The sequence below is a fragment of the Marmota flaviventris genome, chromosome 16, assembly GCF_047511675.1.
Source record: "Marmota flaviventris isolate mMarFla1 chromosome 16, mMarFla1.hap1, whole genome shotgun sequence".
Classification (NCBI taxonomy): domain Eukaryota; kingdom Metazoa; phylum Chordata; class Mammalia; order Rodentia; family Sciuridae; genus Marmota; species Marmota flaviventris.
The window spans coordinates 36,082,322-36,102,946 of record NC_092513.1 but is presented as its reverse complement, the minus strand read 5'-3'; the positions used below and the strand labels follow the sequence as shown (position 1 = coordinate 36,102,946).

Here is a 20,625-nt window from a genome sequence, read left to right as displayed (position 1 = left end):
GATATTTGAGGGAAAAATACCTTCATTGCTTTTGTTGTAGGTAGTAAAATAACGTTTGCAAATACTCTGGAGACTGTGTTGGCTGGTCATGAAAACTGGGTAAATGCGGTTCATTGGCAACCTTCATTTTACAAAGGTAAGAAGAAAAACATGCAGATCCCATTTCAGTTAACTCTTGCAGTATTTTAAGCTTGTCAGCTGAAGTGGAGGATTTTTATGAGTGTGATTAGAAATCTTAAGATATAATACATTTTCAAGTTGATGGAGTGTAAGGCTGCGTTCCTGGTGTGGTGGACACTAAGTTCCATTGAAAATTGCTCTCTTAATTGGGTGAAGTATGATCTTTGTTGTGATGCTGAAACTACCACACCTCCATTAACTTTATTTCTTTAAAGTTTCTACCTAGTCATTAAGAGATTTTAAAGAAAATTGACTTTCAAGCTTCTTTCACAGGAACCTTTTGCCTTGGTAATAAAGTTAATAATACTGAGATATAATACTTATGAAAAAGTAAGAACTTTTTCCCTTCTTTCTTTTGCTCATAAGTTCCATTTATGGAGTGGTGGTTTTATCATGCCCAAGCTGGTGCTGGGTATAGAGCTGAGCAAGGCCTGGCCTTATGGTTTATCCATCCCCTTCCCCAAGATAAGAATAATGGTAATTAATGCTCAAGGAATCACCATTCAGCTCTTATTACATTATGCTATATTTCTCACTGTCTTTAAATTTTTTATTGTTCTCTCTCTTTGGGCCAACTCTGATGCATCCCATTTGGCCTTTGTTAGTGGCTTCTTTTATTTCCAGCTCATAATACCTCAATTTTTACTAGTCTAATAAGCCCCTCTATTGTCAGTTAACATAGGACTCTGCCAAGGGTTACTGCTTCACCTTTTCTGCACTATAGAACCAACTAGCTGTACTTTTAGGAACTCAAGCAAGGTTAATTTAAAAACAAAGTCCAGTCTTCTCTTTTATTAATAATTTGAAATTGCATTTTCACTGTTAAAACAAGAGTAAGCCATTATTTTGGACTCAGCTCTTATACCAGACCACAATTGACCAAAATCAAAGTGAGTCACACATGTTAAAGTTCCACATCATCAAGCTGCAACTAAGCTCTTTATCTTACTTTCTAAGATAATTCAGGATTAGAGAGATTGCGGCCAAATTTTCCATAGTGAAAAACAATGTTAGATATTATACATACCAATAATTCCTGTACTTTTAAACCTCCCCTTCCATCCTTCTGTAGAGGCAACTACAGTACTGAATTTAGTGCCTATCATTCCTATGCATATGTTTATTCTTTTATTGCACATTTGTATACCAATAAATAATATTGTTTTTATTTATAATATATCAAAACTTCATACCTATATATTTTTATTCTTTTACAAGATATGTTTTTAATTTAAAATGTTTGGAAGTATATCCATGTTGATTCATGTGATTAGTTATTTTTTTAAATTGCACTATAATATTTCATTGCTTGAATATACCATAGCTTGTTTATCTGTTCTTCTAATGGTTGGCCTTTATGCTATTTGCACATCTTTGCTATTATAAACAATGCTTCAGTGAATGTTCTTGCAGTATGCTTATTGTGTTGTTTCTGATCATCTACAAGCACAGTGCTTGTTAATCACCTAAAGGTATTAGTTTTTATTCTTTAGATGGTGTTCTACAGCAGCCAGTGAGATTATTGTCTGCCTCAATGGACAAAACCATGATTCTCTGGGCTCCAGATGAAGAGTCAGGAGTTTGGCTAGAACAGGTAAAATGTGGATACCTAAGGAACAGAAATTTGGGGCTGGGGATGTGGCTCAAGCGGTAGCGCGCTTGCCTGGCGTGCGTGCGGCCTGGGTTCGATCCTCAGCACCACATACAAACAAAGATGTTGTGTCCGCCGAAAACTAAAAAATAAATAAATATTAAAATTCATTCTCTCTCTCTCTCTCTCTCTCTTTAAAAAAAAAAAAAAAGGAACAGAAATTTGGAATTTGTAAACTAAATATTTAAATCCTAAATCTGTATTGTTAGATATATAAATTTGCAGTTTTTGTATACATTAAATGAGTTAGAACTTGAAATCTGTAATCCGTTTCCATTGTAAAAAATGGTCCTATTATACTTGAGAATATATATTCTGCAGGGAATAGTAGTTCATACTTATTATGTAGATATAACTTGTTAATTGCTGTGCTCAATTCTATTTCCTTATTGATTTGTCTGATTTTCTGATGGAGCTATCAATTACACAGAGAGCATGTAAAAATATCTCATAATCCAATAGTGGATTTTACCTATTTCTCCTTATAGTTCTGTCAGTGAGGCAATGGTATTAGCTATGTCTAAATTAGAATTGTTATATTTTGTATGTGACTTGAAACTTTAATTAGTGTTATTTACTATCTTTACTTCTAAGAAAACTTTTTAATCTTAAAAAGAAATGGGACTATTAAGTGAAAATTGTTTTCTGTTATTGTGTAGGTTCGAGTAGGTGAAGTAGGTGGAAATACTCTGGGATTTTATGATTGCCAGTTCAATGAAGATGGTTCCATGATTATTGCTCATGCTTTCCACGGAGCACTGCACCTTTGGAAGCAGAATACAGTTAACCCAGTAAGAAAAGCACTTTTCAAGCAATTCTAATCACATCGAGTGAATATTCAACCTAGCTAAATAGTGTTTTACTTATAACACTGTACAGAAGCATAGGAGAGGCCTTTAAGTTGACATCACTTATTTCTGTAGACATTATACTGTGTTTATAGTAGGTAAGAAACTCATGCTTTTCTAAGAAGAGTACAGCAGCATTGAAGAATTGAATGAATTCTGGGGTTGTGGCACATTGGTAGAACATTTGCCTAGCATGTGCAAGGCCCTGTGTTCAATCCCCAGCATTGCCCCCATCAAATTTTTCTTGTTTTATAAATGAAAAATAGGGCTGCTATATATGGATACTATATAAGTATATTTTAAATAAACAAATAAGAACATTAAGCTAAATGTTACAGTGTATTCTGAATATGTATCTAATGGTTTCTTTTATAAAGTAGAAATTCATACATTTGTATAACTTTTAGTTTGTGGACTTGAAATAGTTGTGTCACCTATGAGGTTTTGATTTCTTAGTTCATAGGGAGAATCTACTCTTTTTCTTACATTCTCCATTTGGAGTTGACCTTTAAGATTGATGAACAATTATGACACTATTAAGGTAGAAAATGTTTTTTAAGATAAATTTTGTTTCCTTAACTCAGCTGGTCTTTGAGGGCTGTCATAGAATTAAAAGCATTAGATGAGTAAGGAGAGACACAAGCCAGAAGATAGATTCTCACTGTACCTGTGCTTTACAATTTGACTCATCAAGTGTTAAGAGTGATTTGTTTTTCCAATGGGCTTCTTTTTTTTTTTTAATATTTTTTTTTTAGGGCTGGGGATGTGGCTCAAGCGGTAGCACGCTCGCCTGGCATGTGTGCGGCCTGGGTTCGATCCTTAGCACCACATACAAATAAAGATGTTGTGTCCCCCGAAAACTAAAAAAATAAATAAATATTAAAAAATTCTCTCTCTTAAAAAAATTTTTTTTTTAAGATGTTGATGGACCTTTATAATGTTCATTTCTTTATATGCAATGCTGAGAATTGAGCCCACTACTTCACATATGCTAGGCAAATACTCTATCATTAAGCCACAACCCTACCCTGGAAATGGGCTTTGTTTTTTAGAGCAATTTTAGGTTAGTAGCAAAATTGAACAGAAAATTCAGAGTTCTCTGTATCTTCACCCCAGCACAGCTTCCCCCTATACCAATACTCCAAACCAGAGTTGTACATTTGTTACAATCAAGGGTGTTTTTTTGTTGTTGTTTTTAGTACTAGGGATTGAATCGAGGAGTACGCTAGTACTGAGCTATATCCTTAGCCCTTTTTATTTTTATCTTTGGCACTGGGGATTGAACCCAGAGGTGCCTAACTACTGGGCCACATCCCCACCCCCCCTTTTTTTAAATCTTTTTTTTAGTTGTTAATGAACCTTTATTTTATTTTATTCATTTATTTATATGTGGTGCTGAGAATTGAACCCAGTGCCTCACATACAAGGCAAGTGCTCTACCACTGAGCCACAGCCCCAGCTCCACTTTTTATTTTTTGAGACAGAGTGTTGCTAGGTTGCTTAGGGCCTCACAATTGTTGAGACTGGCCTCAAACTTGGCAGTCCTCCTGCCACAGCCTCCTGAGTAGCTGAGATTCCAGGCATATACCTCTCTTGCTTAGGGCTTCACAAGTTGCTGAGGCTGGCCTCAAACTTGTGATCCTTTCTTATTCCCTGGGATTACAGGCATGTGTCATCACACCCAGCTTGGTGGGTGATTTTTTAAAAGCAAATAAATACTGCCCTTTAGGATTGTTACTGTGGAAAACTATGCTATTAGTCTAAAAGATCTGTCCATTGCTCAGAACTTTTTTATTTTATTTTATTTTTTTTAGTTGTAATAGGCACAATATCTTTATTTATTTTCTTATTTATTTTTATGTGGTGCTGAGGATCAAACCCAGGGTCTCACACCTGAGAGGCAAGTGCTCTACCACTGAGCTACAGCCCCAGCCCCATCACTCAGAACTTTTAAACTCATATTAGTGTTAACATTAGAACCTGATTCTATGTCATGGAAGAAATTAATATTTTTTTCTTTCACTTTTTTTAATACCAGATTACTGATTATATTCATCAGATTTGGCTTTGAATGACCTGCCAGTTATTGATACAAATTTCATTTTCCTCTAACAGAAATTTTTAACTAAAACATTTTTTAGTTATAGATGGACACAATATCTTTATTTATTTATTTATTTTTATGTGGTCCTGAGGATCAAACCTAGTGTCTACACATGCTAGGCAAGTGCTGTACTACTGAGCTGCAACACCAGCCCCTAAAAATTTTAAATTTTTATAGTACCTTATAGTTATACGTAATAGTGGAGTTCATTTTAACATAGTGATACATGTATGGAATATGATTTGCTCCATTTTAGTCCATAGTGCTTTCTCTTTCCCTTCTTTCTTTCCCTACCACTGTTCCCCTTGCATCTATTCTGCTGGTCTCTTCTATTTATTTATTATTATTTTAATTGATGCTTTATAGATATACCTACATGTGGAACTCAGTGTGGTATATTCATATTAGTGTGATTTTGTCACTTTCGTTCCACAACTCCTCCCTTTTCCTGGCCCTCCTCCCTCCCCTTCAGTCTCCTTCCTCGACGCCACTGATCTACCCTCTATGTTCATGGGATCCCCCTTATCTCCCTATACTTTGCTCTAGCTTCAACATATGAGAGAAAACATTTGACCCTTGATTTTCTGAGTCTGGCCTATTTAACTTAGCATAATGTTCTTCAGTTATGTTCATTTACCAGCAGATGCCATAATTTCATTATTTTTTTATGACTGAGTAAAATTCCATAGTGTACACATACCACATTTCCTTTATCTATTCATTGTTGATGGGCACCTGGGCTGGTTTCATAACTTAGCTGTTGTTGAATTGTCCTGCTATAAACATTGATGTGGCTATGTCACTGTAATATGCTTTTTTTTTTTTTTTTTTGTACCAGGGATTGAACCCAGGGATAAATCACTGAGCCACATCCCCATCCTTTTTTATGTTTTATTTAAGACAGACAGGATGTTGTTGAGTTGCTTAGGGCCTCACTAAGTTGCTTAGGTTGACTTTGAACTCACGATCCTCTTGCTTCAGCCTTCTGAGTCGCTGGGATCACAGGTGTGCATTACCATGTCCTGATGTAATATGCTGGTTTTAGTTCTTTTGGGTAAATACCAAGGAATCAGGTAGCTGGGTCATATGGTGGTTCTTTTCTTAGTCTCTTAGCAGTATTGAGTAATCTCAATACTGCTTTACAAAGTGGTTATACTAATTTGCAGTCCCACCAACAATGTATGAATTTACCTTTTCCATATCTTTGCTTACATTTTTTATTTTTTGTATTCTTGATGATTGCCATTTAATGGAATGAGGTGAAATCTTAATGTAGTTTTGATTTGCATTTCTCTGATTGCCAGAGATGTTGAACATTTTTCATACATTTGTTGGTTGTTTTGTATTTCTTATTTTGAGAAATGTTCTTTTGCCTGTTTATTAGTTGGGTTATTTGGGTTTCTTGGTGTTTTGTTTTTTGAATTCTTTACATATTCTGGATATTATTACTGTTCAAGGTTATGTAAAAAGAGACTCTGGACCATGCATATGACATTTTCTGTATTTTCCTATTGGTATTTATTACATGGTTGTTGCTCAGTAAGTGAATCTAATAGGTTTGATTCTGTCTATTTATGTCCTTTAAATCTATAACTTCTTTTACTTTATAAAGCAAGCCACACTCAGAATCTTATTTTATATAATATTTTTTCTTTCATTGTTAAGTTTAACAAAAGCAGAGTATCTGTACACGCAGCATTGTTTTGCATGCTTTACATTGTTCTATACATTTTGCTCATTTAATCAATCCTTTTTTTAAAAATTTTTTAGTTATAGATGGACACAATACCTTTATTATATTTATTTATTTTGTATGTGGTGCCGGGGATTGAACCCAGTGCCTCACGCATGCCAGGCACGCGCTCTACCACTGAGCCATAACCCCGGCCCCTTAATCAATGCTGTTAATGTTTCTATGAGATAGCTGCCATTTTTGTAATATCTTCAGGCACAGAAAGATGAAGTCGATTGTGTTGCTAGGAGACATTCAGTGAAAGATGAATGGAGGGAAATTTCCCAAGATAATTGTTTCAGAGGGTACAACACGTATTTGAATGTTTAATTAATATGGTTGATTAGAAAAGAGATGCTATTATTTTGTGGGGATTTGTGTGTGTGTGTGTGTGTGTGTGTGTGTGCGCTGGGGATTGAACCCAGGGCCTTGTGCATACCAAGCAAACACTCTACCAACTGAGCTATAGTCCCAGCCCCTGATGCTATTATTTTATGATCCTGTCTTATATATTTAGCTTTTCAATTTGCTAGGGGGTTTCCATCTTTCCTGTTGCCAGACATGAGTGCTTTACTTTGAATGGTGGTGGCCTTTGGTTATTTTGATATGTGTCATGAGTACTTTTATTGCAGAGAGAGTGGAGTCCAGAAATTGTCATTTCAGGACACTTTGATGGTGTCCAAGACCTAATGTGGGATCCAGAAGGAGAATTTATCATCACTGTTGGTACTGATCAGACAACTCGACTTTTTGCTCCATGGAAGAGAAAAGACCAATCACAGGTAAAATATCTTACTACTTGACTAACCACATTAAAAAACTTCCACAAGTAAGTGAAAAATGGGACAACATTGTTAGCTATTAGAAAAGTGCAAATTAAAACCATGATGAGATATCATTATATATTCTTAAGCTGAACTAAAAAAGAGTGACATTAACAGCTGCTTGTAAAAATGTAGAGTGACTATAACTTTCATACTTTGCTGATGGGAAAGCAAAATGATCCCGCCACTCTGGAAATTTGTTTGGCATATTCTTAAAAACTTAAATATTTGTCTCCTCTTTGTAATTCAAACAATAATTCCAGTGTTGGTTGTTAAAATGTATTTTGCTTCAATTTCACATAAAAGTTCTATGTCTTATAGGTTTAACTCATTAGGAAGCATTGTTAAATCTATAGTAAAAAATAATTTCTGAAGTCATCTGGTGTTAGATAGTAGTGGTTGAGGTTGGGGGTAGCCTTTTTTTCTTTTACTTTGTCAATTCTGGGGGGATTGAATATAGGGTCTCACACATGCTAAGCAAATGCTGTACTACTGAGCTATATCCCTAGCCTGAGGGTAGCTCTTGTTCAAGAAAATTCTTCGTCTTGACCATGAGTTCAAACAGTCACAGGAAAATTTTACCACTAACAAACCCTGAACTTCTATGTGTGAAAGAATCTTCACCCTTTATTTCTTTTTTAAAAAATTTTTTATTTATCCTAATGTTTTATATATTACCTTCTGAGAAGTGTCGTTCAGTTCCTTTGCCCATTATTGATTGGGTTATTTGTTTTTTTGGTGTTTAGCTTTTTGAGTTCTTTATATACCCTAGAGATTAGTGCTCTATCTGATGTGCAAGTGGTAAAAATTTGCTTTCATGCTGTAGGCTCTCTATTCACCTCACTGATTGTTTCTTTTGCTGAGAAGAAGCTTTTGGGTTTGAATGCATTTCATTTATTAATTATTGATTTTAATTTTTGTGCTATAGGAGTCATATTAAGGAAGTTGGGACCTAATCCGACACGGTGGAGATTTGGGCCTACTTTTTCTTCTATTAGACACAAAGTCTCTGGTTTAATTCCTAGGTCCTTGATCCACTTTGAGTTGAGTTTTGTGCATGTTGAGAGATAGCGGTTTAATTTCATTTTGTTTAACGGAGTTCTAGTTTTCTTAGCACCATTTGTTAAAGAGGCTGTCTTTTCTCCAATGCATGTTTTTGGCAATTTGTCTAATATAAGATAACTGTGATTATGTGGGTTAATCTCTGTGTCCTCTATTCCATACCATTGGTCTACCAATCTATTTTGGTGCCAATATCATACTGTTTCTGTTACTATTGCTCTATAGTATAGTTTAAGGTCTGGTATAGTGATGCCACCTGCTTCAGTCTTGTTGCTAAGGATTGCTTTAGCTATCTGGGTCTCTTTACTTTTCTAAATGAATTTCCTGGACTGCTTTTTCTATTTCTATGAGGAATACCATTGGGATTTTGATTGGAATTGCATTAAATCTGTATAATGCTTTTGGTAGTATGGTCATTTTGACGAATATGAATTCTGCCTATCCAAGAGCAAGGTAGTTCTTTCCATCTTCTAAGGTCTTCTTTGATTTCCACCCTTTATTTCTGACAAAAATTCATGGTACTGAATAGGAGTCAGGTCATGAGAGCTAGTAAGGTTTGCCAGTGGTCTTGCTGCCACAGTAACACAATCGATCATCATCTGTAGTCAGTTGAAAATACAAGTCAAATGATTGGGAACGCTTTACTGTGGCTCTTGTTGATGTGCTACTAGGACTGCTTAGTTGTTTATTTTTGCTTGAGTCTGCCCCATGGTCATATTTCTATAGTTTTGCATCTGATATTTTGCTTGTTGAAAAGAATAGATTTTTGAAACATGTGGCCATTTTCATTTATTCTGTTTTAATACCCAGGTGACTTGGCATGAAATTGCAAGGCCTCAGATACATGGATATGACCTGAAATGTTTGGCAATGATTAATCGGTTTCAGTTTGTATCTGGAGCAGATGAAAAGGTTCTTCGAGTTTTTTCTGCACCTCGGAATTTTGTGGAAAATTTTTGTGCCATTTCAGGACATTCACTGAGTCATGTGCTTTGTGATGTGAGTATTCTTCTAAAGGTTTCATTTAAACCTAGTCACTTAATTTTAAATTCTAAATATTTTTTGCTTTGGGCTGTAAATGGAGTATATAGAAAAGAAAAGAAGCCATATCACTTATTATTGGTTTGACATATGTTTGTGTGCACTGTGGTGTATGATGGTTTAAATATTAAAACCAGAAAATTGTGTAACAAATGAGCTCAAAACCCTGTAAAGTGGCAATATGATGTTCATTTGAGACATGGATATTATGTATTGTCACTGTGCTAGCTACCTATGATAAACTATACAAGATGAGAAATTATCATCTTGCTTGTAAGGTCGCAGTAAGGGGGCAGTCTGACTAACATAACATACCTGTAATTATTAGATGAGACCATTAACTGCTAAAGCTCATGGTATAAAAGTTAAGTTTCATAGAAGGAACAGGTCACTGCATTGGAGTAATGACAGCATGTTTAATGAGACTTCATTTGGGTTTTGAAAGAATAAGTTTTTGTTTTGTTCATTTACACCCCTCTTACTAAAGATTTTATCTACTTATAAAAATACATGGGTTATAAAAATCACAAAGTAATTTTGAAGGAAGAGAAATTAAGTAGGAAGATAGTTACATTACACAGAAATGTGGATCTTACAGTCCTTTTCCTAGAACTGGGTCCCAGGTTTGGTTCTGAGCTCAAAAGAGTAAGTACAGTTTTATAGGCAGAAGGAAGGAGAGAAAGAGGAGAGAGGTAGCCAGAGTTTTTGGGGTGTTTGTTGGAATGAAGAGGGAAATGCAAAAGTGGGAGAAGTCAGATCAGGGACGATTTTGGGAGGCAGGCACACTTCAGACTGTGGAGTGCCATTCACAAAGAATGTGGTGAACAAGTATTTTGGAACAAGGAGAATTTTCTGGGAGCCCAGAGATTGAAGGCACAGAAACCAGCACTGACCCAGGTAAGACTGGAGAAGAAAGTGAGAATCATTTGAAATGAAATGCCCTGGAATACTCAGTGCATTGTGCCACAGCATTTCTTAATTATGTAGAGAGGTTTTATGATTTTGTTCTGCCCATTTCTAATAATAATGGGCGTCATGAATGAGATCCAAAGGGAGGTCTTGATTGTGATTCCTATATAGTGCTAACATTTGGGGATAGAGGGATAGTTAGTTTTAGGATCTCTTTAGTTTCAGGGATTGAAACAGAGTTTCATGGAATTCCATGAAAGCCTTAGTCCTAGGTATACATTCAATTCCTAAAATACAGGAATCCCTGACAGGCATGGTGGCAGATAACCTGTAATCTCAGCAGCCCAGGAGGCTGAGGAAGAAGGATTGCAAGTTCAAACCAGACTCAGCAAGTTAGCAAGACCCTAAACAACTTGGAGAAATCCTGTCTCAAAATAAAAAAGGGCTGAGGATGTGATTCAGTGGTTAAGCACCACCCCAGGGTTCAGTCCCAGATAACAAAATAAATAAATAAAACACAGGAATTTTGTAGATTGGAATGTCTCTTGATCTCTTTTAGGTTTTACTTCCATACTAAGTGTTGGGATAGGCATATGGGAAAGCTTGTTATTATTCTTCCCATGCTATGCTATTTCTCTTGAGTTTTGAGTTAAGCATGCAGTTCCTCGTGTTCCATGTAGTTGTTTTTGACGGTGGTTTAAATTCATATCGCTCAAGTTTGTCTAGTTCCAGCTCCTGTATTAAAGTTTAAATTGTAAGAAATTCTTTAACATGGTCATGGGCCAGTTTTAATGATTAGTATGTTTTTTCATATGTAATAACTTGATTGCTTTTAAATCGTGGAATCTAGGCAGAGTACTGCCTCATCAAATGACATTCTTATTAAGTTTTAAAGTAGTTTTCAATTACTTAAATATGTTTTTGAAAATACTGTGGGGGCTGGGGTTGTGGCTCAGTGGTAGAGCACTTGCCTAGCCTGTGTGAGGCCCTGGGTTCGATCCTCAGCACCACATAAAAATAAATAAATAAAACAAAGGTGTTGTGTCCATCTACAACTAAAAAATAAATGTTAAAAGAAAGAAAGAAAATACTGTGACTGTCTCTTTCTAGGATTGGGTACCATCAAGGATGTGCCTTTGAGGCTTTCTTTGGAGGTGGAGCTCTGGCCATCCGTCCATTTTTACCCTGCTGCATTTCTTGTCAGACCCTGAAACCCACTGAGCTGTAAGGGTTTTATGTGGAAGAGAAGAAGCTGGCTTTATGGATTGGGTTAGGGTGTATGTTGGAGAGTTATTGCTTGAATTGCAATTCTTGCTTCAAGAAGTAGAAGAGTGGGCAGGCGTTCACACTAGCTGGTCTTGAAATGATTTCTCAGCCTTATGATCATGGTATTATTGTAATGCCTGAGAAAACCAGTGGCTTTTAGTGTTTAAAACTTACATTATCCTATTTCTTATTCCAGCAAGACAGTGATCTTCCTGAAGGAGCTACTGTTCCTGCATTAGGATTATCAAATAAAGCTGTGTTCCAGGGTAAGGCTCTGGTCTCAAATTATTCAACCTCTAGTGGTACCTAAAACCTAGTTACACACTTGTATGGAATGTACCTAATGACTGCTGCAGCTGATTTTTTTTTTTTTTTTAAATCACAGTCAACACATCTATCTTCTCTCATCAGATTTTTGTGATAAGTGTATGAATGAAGACCACTGAAAATAGGAATAGCTTTCAGTCTTTCACAGAGCACTATAGTCACAGATAGGAACATAGGAAACTTGAGAATCTGTTGTGTAGTTCAAAAAGTTAACTAGGTCAAAGAAAATGGAAGGAATCTTAATGGAATTGACTAATGTTTTCAAGAGCTTATTTGGAAAAAAACTGGAGTGTACCTTTGGCTTTGGAATCACGTGGCCATAGCTTTGAAATACACCACCTTGAGGTGCCACTGCTTTCTTATGGGCAGCATTAGTATTGAGACAGTATAAGAGATATAAAGACAGTGACTCCATTCATGGTGCTGATGTATTTCTTTAACCTAGGAGACATGACTTCTCAGCCTTCTGATGAAGAGGAGCTGTTAACTAGCACTGGTTTTGAGTATCACCAGGTGGCCTTTCAACCCTCCCTACTTACTGGTAAGAAATGATGAGAAGATGATTTAATAGAGTCACTAGTACACATGTATGGTACCTGTTGCTGATGACTTGAACAGGTGCTATAAAATTTAGTTTATTTGGCTAAAAATAGGAAAAAAAATCATTGCAATACTACAAATTTATTGTAGAACCTCCCACTGAGGATCATCTTCTGCAGAACACTTTGTGGCCTGAAATTCAAAAACTGTAAGTTAAATTATAGTTACCTCTCTGGTTTGATTCTGTCATAATTTGGGGATTTTTTCCCCCTACAATTTGATTTTCTCCTAACCTGCCCACATTCTCCTTCCTGCTCTACAGAACTTTCAGTAGCTCTTCAAACAAGTGAGAATCACAGCTTACATTGATATTTATGATATTTAGTAGCTTTATTGGTCCTAAGTTTTAAAGTAGAAAAGCATAACTTTTTTTTCCTTTTTAAGTTTTGTTATGCTAACTGGTCTTTTTTGTTCTTGATAGTTCCCCATCATAACATTTCCTTGATTGTTTATTGTATTGTCTGAGGGCAGAAGGTGAAAACTTGTATCTTAATCTGATTATTTGAATGAGTTCTATTACTTTAGGAACTTGTCATTTTTCTCCAGTCTTCCTGTTTTTTCCCCAAAGTATTTACCTAGACAAAAATGTAGTGTTTGTTAAAAGAAATGTGTGTTGCTTGGGAGAATGATGTTATTCTTTTAATTTTTAAAAATGTTGCAGCATGAGATTAGGTATGTTTACTAATACAGAGGTTATTCATTTTGTCTTTAAACTTTAGATATGGACATGGTTATGAAATATTTTGTGTTGCTTGTAACAATTCAAAGACTCTGCTTGCTTCAGCTTGCAAGGTAGGAAGTTTTATTTTTGATTCTACTTGGTCACAGGTTATTTATGTCATTAGGCTTTTGCAAGTTTGGTAGAAATTTAGGCAGAACTCTACGTCAAAGGCCACTGGTGCCTGCTTTTCCTGAATCTTACTTTCTCTAATTCTCTCTCCCTTCTGTCCCTTTAAAAACTTGCAGTTACTTTTTAAATCTATTTTAGCTACACATTTTTGTTCTTTAGAGTCTACCCTTGAAGAATGCAGGGACTAGGGTGCTAACTCCTGTGCACAATTGAAAATCTGCATATAATTTTGTGTATGTGCAGGGGATGGGTGTTGCCAGGGATTGAACCAAGGGCATTATGCATGCTAGGCAGGTGCTTTACTGCTGAGCTATATCCCAGCCCCATCACATATGACTTAACTCCTTATAGTAATAAAAGGACATGGCTATGAAGTTACTAGAGTAGTATAGTAATTATGTAATAGACGTGATATATTTTATGGTAGTAATGAATGATAAAATAATCCATTACCTACATATATTATGCATTTGTGGCATAACTTTTTTTTAACTTTAATTTTTTTGTTCTTTTTAGTTATACATAACAGTAGAATGTATTTGACATATTATACACACATGGAGTATAACTTCCCATTCTTTTTTCTTTTAAATTGTTGATAGACCTTTATTGTATTCATATGTGGGGCTGAGAATTGAACCTAGTGCCTCACACGTGTGAGGCAAATGCTCTACCACAGAGCCACAACCCCAGCCCTAACTTCCGATTCTTGTGGTTGTACATGATGTCGTGTATTCATAAATGAACGTAGGAAAATTATGTATGATTCATTCTACTGTCTTTTTTTTGGTACCAGGGATTGAACTCGGGGCACTCAATCACTGAGCCACATCCCCAGCCCTATTTTGTATTTTATTTAGAGACAGGGTCTCACTGAGTTGCTTTAGTGCCTCACCATTGCTGAGGCTGGCTTTGAACTGTTGATCCTCCTGACTCAGCTTCCCAAGCCACTGGGATTACAGGTGTGCGCCACCGTGCCTGGCCTCATTCTACTGTCTTTCCCGTTCCTATTCCCTTTATTCCCCTTTGTCTAATTCATTGAACTTCTATTTCCCTGCCTTATTGTGTGCTAGCATCTGAATATCAGAGAGAATATTCGGCCTTTGGTTTTAGGGGATTGGCTTATTTCATTTAGCATGGTAGTCTCCAGATCCATTCAGTTTCCAACAGATGTCATAGAGTCGTTTTTTATGGTTGAATAATATTCCATTGTGTAAATATATCACATTTTCTTTATTTGTTCATCTGTTCAAGGGCACCTAGGTTGGTTCCACAGCTTAGCTATTGTGAATTGAGCTGCTATCAACATTGATGTGGCCATGTCACGGTAGTGTGCTGATTTTTTTAAAAAATATTTTTCTAGTTGTAGATGGACACAGTACTTTTATTTGTTTATTTTTTATTTTTTATGTGGTGCTGAGGATCAAACTCAGTGCCTCACACACACCAGGCAAGTGCTCAACCACTGAGCCACAACCCCAGCCCTAGTGTGCTGATTTTAAGTCGTTTTGTGCTCTGATTTTAAAGTCTTTTGAAAACATTCCAAGTTTTCTGAGAATTTCCATACTGCTTTCCATAGTGGTTGTACCAATTTGTAGTCCCACCAGCAATGTATGAGTGTACCATTTCCCCCACATCCTTGCCAATATTTATAGTTGCTTGTATTTTTTTAATATTTATTTTTTAGTTGTAGTTGAACACAATACCTTTATTTTATTTATTTATTTTTATGTGGTGCTGAGGATCGAACCCAGGGCCTCACACGTGCTAGGCAAGTGCTCTACCGCTGAGTCACAATCTCAGCCCCATGTTGCTTGTTTTCTTGATAATTGCCATTCTGACTGGAGTGAGATGAAATTTTAATGTAGTTTTAATTTGCATTTCTGTAACTGTTAGAGATGTTGAACATTTTTTCATGTATTTGTTGATTGATTGTAGTTCTTCTATAAAGTGTCTATTCAATTCCTTTGCCCATTTATTGACTTTTGATTTTTAAGACATGCCAAACCATTTTCCCAAGTGGTTTTACATTTTACAGTCCCACCAGCAGTGTATTGGCTTTCCAGTTGTTCTTGGTACAGCCAATCCTTTTACCTTCAACCTTTCTAGTATGTGTATAATAGTTCAGTGTGGCTGCAATTTGCATTTCTTTAATGACTGTTGATATTAATCATTTTTTCATGTGCTGATTTCTCATCAATATTATCTCCTTTGGTAAAATATCTCTTCATATTTTCTGCCTATTTCTTTGTTAGATTGTTTGTATTACTGAGTTTTAAAAGTTTTTTATGTATGTTGGATATAACTTTATCAGATATGTACTATATTGGTAAGTTTTCCTAGTAGCTTTTCTTTTCATTTTCCTAACGGTGTCACTCAGAGAGCAGAAGAGCTTGTGTTTTCGTGAAGTCTAGTTTATCATTTTTTTCTCTATTGGGTAATCTTTGTCATGTACTGAAGAAATCTTTGCCTAACCAAGCTCATAAAGATTTTCTGTTACATTTCGTTCTCAGAACTTTATTGTTTTTAAATTTACATTTAAATCTAATGAGATATTTTAAAATAATTCTTCAATTTGGCATGGAGTACAGATTAAAGTTGATTTTCTTTGTTGATATAATATGTAGTTGGTCCAGCATAATTTGCGGACCAACTAGAGACTGTCCCTTTGCCCCTGTACTGCTTTTTTCCCCTGTCCATTTACATATGAGGGCCTGTTTCTAGGCTTTGTTCAGTTCCATACATCTGTGTTGTTGTGATGCCAATTCTCTCAGTGACTGCTGTTTTTTTTTATAGTACATCTTCTAACTCTTTTTGTACTCTATTTTGGTTATTCTAGGGCCTTTACTTTCCATTTCAAAAACAGTTTGACAGTTTCTACAAAAAATGCAGGAATTTTGATGGGCATTGCATTGAATCTATTGGGAAGAATTTGGGGATAATTTTAACAATACAGAGTTATTTATTTATTTATTTATTTATTGTAATGAGGATTGGATCAGGGATGCTTAATCATTGAGCCACATCCCCAGCATTTTTAATTCTTTATTTTGAGACAGGGTCTTGCTAAGTTGTTTAGGGCCTTATTAAGTTTCTGAGGCTGACTTTGAACATGTGCTCCTCCTACCTTAGCCTCCTGAGCCATTGGAATTACAGGCATGCTCCACCATGCCCAGCTCAATATTTAGTATTTTAACATGTGAATGAGATAAGCCTCTTGTTTATTTAGGCCTTTATATTTCTCTTACCAAGTTTCCCCTGTTTCACCATGTTAATATCTTAAAAGGAATATTTGTAGTTTTCAGTGTTAGGTCTTGCACATATTTTGTCAGATATATTCTTTTTTATATATTTTATATTATTACTGATAATATGTGGAAATATAGTTGCTTTTTGTATATTGAGCTTATGTCCCACAACTTTGTTGAACTCGTTTATTTATTACTATTTCTAGTAATTTTATTTTAGATAAGGTAGGATTTTCCACATAGATGCTTATGTTGCTTATGAATGAAAAAAGTTTTATTTCTTCCTTTTCTATATCAATGTTTTAAAGTTTATAGAAACAGTGACCACAGAGATCATAATCTTGGTCTCCATATCAAGAACAAAACATTTAGTCTTGGTCCATTAAAAATGATGTTTGCTGTAGCTTTTTCATGGCTTTTATCTGGTTGCAGACATTCCCTGCAGTTCTGGTTTTCTGAAAGTTTTTATTAGAAATGGATGCTAGATTTTGTCAATTTTTTTCCTTCATCTATCTCTTTTTTTGTTTATCAATTACATTGAATGATTTATAAAATGATAAAATAATTTTGTATTCCTAGAATCAAACCCCACTTCTTCTTAATGTTTTGTCTTTTTATATGTTGTTGGATTCAATTTATTACAGTTGTTAAAAACTTTTAATAGTTCTTTTTTTAAAGTTTTTCAATATATATTTTTAGTTATTGATGGATCTTTATTTAATTCATTTATTATTATGCAGTGCTGAGAATCGAACCCAGTGCCTCACACATGCTAGGCAAGCACTCTACCATTGAGCCACAACCCCAGCCCAATAACTTTTAATAGTTCTTGAGGGGTATTGCTCTGCAGTTTTTGTTCATCATAATGGCCTCTTCAAGTTTTGGTCTTAGAGTAATGCTAGCCTCATGCAAGCGTCTCCTCTACACTTATCTTAAATTGTTTTTGTAGAATTTCTGTTATACATTTTTTAAAAAAGTTTTCATAGAATTCCCAGGTAAATCCAGCTGACTCTGGTTTTTTATGAAAAGGTTTTTAACTATATGTAATTCCTTTAATAGATATAAATAAGGCTATTTAGGTTTTCCGAGTTTTCTTGAGTTCATTTTTGTAGTATATGTCTTTCAGAAAATATGTCCCTTCATCTGAGTTGTCAGATTTACTGACATGATTATTCATATTATTCCTTTATGATACATTTAATATCTGTAGTAATGTTACCTTTCTTTTTTTTTTTTTTTACATGTGAAATAGCATTCTTTATTGCTTCTTGGATACATGGAAATGAATACATTAAAAAGTTCATTTTTAGTTTTGTTTTTGAAACAAACTTTTCCTTCACTGCTCACCCAAACCACACGACTTTGTGATGCATCTCTTGTCTTTGTCTGTAACTCTTTATTCATATCTCCTATTAGCCTCTCTTACCTGTGCTCTTACTTCATTTCAAACTTCCTTTCACCATCTCTGAAGGTCTAGCACATTTCTATTCTTGAACTAGTTTTTCTTTTTTTTTTTTTATTGGTTGTTCAAAACATTACAAAGCTCATGATATATCATCTTTCATACATTTGACTCAAGTGGGTTATGAACTCCCATTTTTACCCCAAATACAAATTGCAGAATCACATCGGTTACACACTCTCATTTTTACATAATGGCATATTAGTGACTGTTGTATTCTGCTACCTTTCCTATCCCCTACTATCCCCCCTCCCCTCCCCTCCCATCTTACCTTTCTTATTTATGCACTTGGTGATTTGTGACTTTAAAACTCCTCTCCACACACCTCCCCCCAGCTTTTTGTGGTTGTTTTGTTTTGATTTTTTTAGTGTTCCTGCTGTCAGAAAAGTCTTGTTTCTCTTTTAGTATTCAGTGATAATAATGGTGGGTAAAGAATTCTTGGTTTAGAGTTGTTTTTTTCTCTTCAATACAGTAAAGATGTTGCACCATTTTCTTTTGGCTTGTGTTGTTTCTGATGAGAAGTCTGCTTTATTTTTTCTTTGTTTTATAATTTTTTTTCCCCTCCAGCTGTTTTTATAGTTTAATATTTGTTGCTAGTTTTAAATAATTTTGTTATTGTTGGTATAATTTTCTTCATGTGTCTTATGCTTGGGTTTTATTGAACTTAATGGATCTGAAAGTTTGTTGTTTTCATCAAGTATGGGAAATTTTTAGTCCTTATCTTTTCATGTGTGTTTTTGTTCTCATACTTTTGGAAACTCCAGTTATATTTGGCTGATGTAGTTGTTGAATGATTCAATAATGCTCCTTGTTTTTTCCCCTCTCTGTGATTCATTTTCTCTCTCTGGGATGGTGTTCTTTGTTGCCAAATATTTATTATTTTGGAATGCTGTCATTTCCTGTATTTTGTCTAGCTTTTTATTTTTTTTCACCCAAGAGTAAATCTGCACACCTGTAATCCCAGTGGTTTAGGAGGCTGAGGCAGGAAAATCATGAGTTCAAAGCCAGCCTCAGCAACTTAGTGAGGGCCTAAGCAAGTCAGTGAGAACTTGTCTCAAAATAAGATAATATAAAAAAGGGCTGGGATGTGGCTCAGCGGTTAAGCACCCCTGTGATCAATTTTCAGTACAAAAAAAAAAGTAAATCTAGTCCTTCTTACTCTATATTCATTAGAAGTGGAAGTCTCCAAATGGTTAATTACAAAGTTAATACATATATTTATTTTTCTTGTAACAAGTTAAAACATGATTACAGCATTGGTTTAACCTTTCTAATCCTAATTTCCCTCTCTTTCTAATTTCCCTCTCTTTCTAATCTTAATTTCCCTCTTTTTTCCCAGAGATTAGCCTTCATTGTTAACCTGCTAAGAGTTGTTTTTTTTTCCACATTTAACCAAGTACATAAAATATATTCATAAAAACAATATGTTACTTTAAAAAATGTTTTCTTTTTTGTTTATTCCTGCTTAAACAACTTCATTGTTTCATCTCTTTATAGGCAGCCAAGAAAGAACATGCGGCTATCATTCTTTGGAACACTACCTCTTGGAAGCAGGTTCAGAATTTAGTTTTCCACAGTTTGACTGTCACGCAGATGGCCTTCTCACCAAATGACAAGTTCTTATTAGCTGTTTCCAGAGATCGAACCTGGTCATTGTGGAAAAGACAGGATACAGTCTCACCTGAGTTCGGTAAAACATGTTGTGATTGGGAATGTTATTAGTAAAACAGTTATGTCTATTTTATCCATGGTAAGCAGCTACTGGGTTAAGACAAATAGATAATAGGGCAAAGACAGAGTCTAATGAATGTGAGTTCTCAGATGACTGAGGAAGACCTGGTCTTGCATGTCATATCTAAATTCTTACTTCTTTGGGACTTTGTAGTCAGATGGCAGGGTTCAGACATTGCAGTTAAAGAAACAAAATCTGTATGGAGAAAGTTAATTTTTGTAAGTGGTCATAGATTACTGCCACAAAACCAGGTAGATGACATTCTGAGCTTAGATTTTATTGAAATGAAATAATGAAGGTACTTCTAAGAAACTTGGAATTGAGTGGTTTCTGTTTTCTTTATGAACTGTCTTATGAATATAATAATATTTTAAATTATGAAACTTAGAGGTACCATTATCTTTGGCCTTTTCCTGCCCTTCCCTGCCACTTTGATCGTTAGGAGGGGTTTGGTAGGCTTCTGTGAATTACATGACCCTGGGCAGTATCTTAACCCACCTACCCACAATTACTGTAAGATTTGCATAGATTTTAAAAAGAAAAGGAATAATAATAATAATAATAATAATAATAAAAGCTTTGTGTCATTGCATCAGTGTCCTATAATATTCCCTATTTTCTTTGGGGGGTTAATTTTAGAGGGTGTTAAAGTATATTTGTATTTTTAATCATATTATTTTCCATGGATATATGACTTGCATACAACTTGATTTTGTGATACTTCTAGTCTCTTAGTTTCTTATATCTCAGAGAATATCCAAGACATATAAGACATGCTTATAGGATGGG

At 35.1% G+C, this 20,625-nt stretch overlaps 1 protein-coding gene across 3 annotated transcripts in view; it reads left to right on the top strand.

Annotated features, from left to right (window-relative positions):
- The window catches only part of Elp2 (elongator acetyltransferase complex subunit 2), a 47,727-nt gene that overhangs the window by 19,031 nt on the left and 8,071 nt on the right, over window positions 1–20,625 (top strand). For 2 of the 3 annotated variants that reach the window (XR_011704815.1, XM_027935665.2), the window contains exons 9-18: window positions 41–136; window positions 1,674–1,774; window positions 2,491–2,622; window positions 7,148–7,297; window positions 9,212–9,400; window positions 11,814–11,883; window positions 12,390–12,485; window positions 12,635–12,692; window positions 13,264–13,336; window positions 19,602–19,794. Coding sequence is in view for 2 of the 3 variants with exons in the window: in XM_027935665.2 (XP_027791466.2) it covers window positions 41–136; window positions 1,674–1,774; window positions 2,491–2,622; window positions 7,148–7,297; window positions 9,212–9,400; window positions 11,814–11,883; window positions 12,390–12,485; window positions 12,635–12,692; window positions 13,264–13,336; window positions 19,602–19,794 (1,158 nt within the window). In the remaining variant the exon portion in view is untranslated. The remainder of the gene's footprint in view (window positions 1–40; window positions 137–1,673; window positions 1,775–2,490; window positions 2,623–7,147; window positions 7,298–9,211; window positions 9,401–11,813; window positions 11,884–12,389; window positions 12,486–12,634; window positions 12,693–13,263; window positions 13,337–19,601; window positions 19,795–20,625) is intronic. The other variant, XM_027935666.2, reaches the window with a different exon arrangement.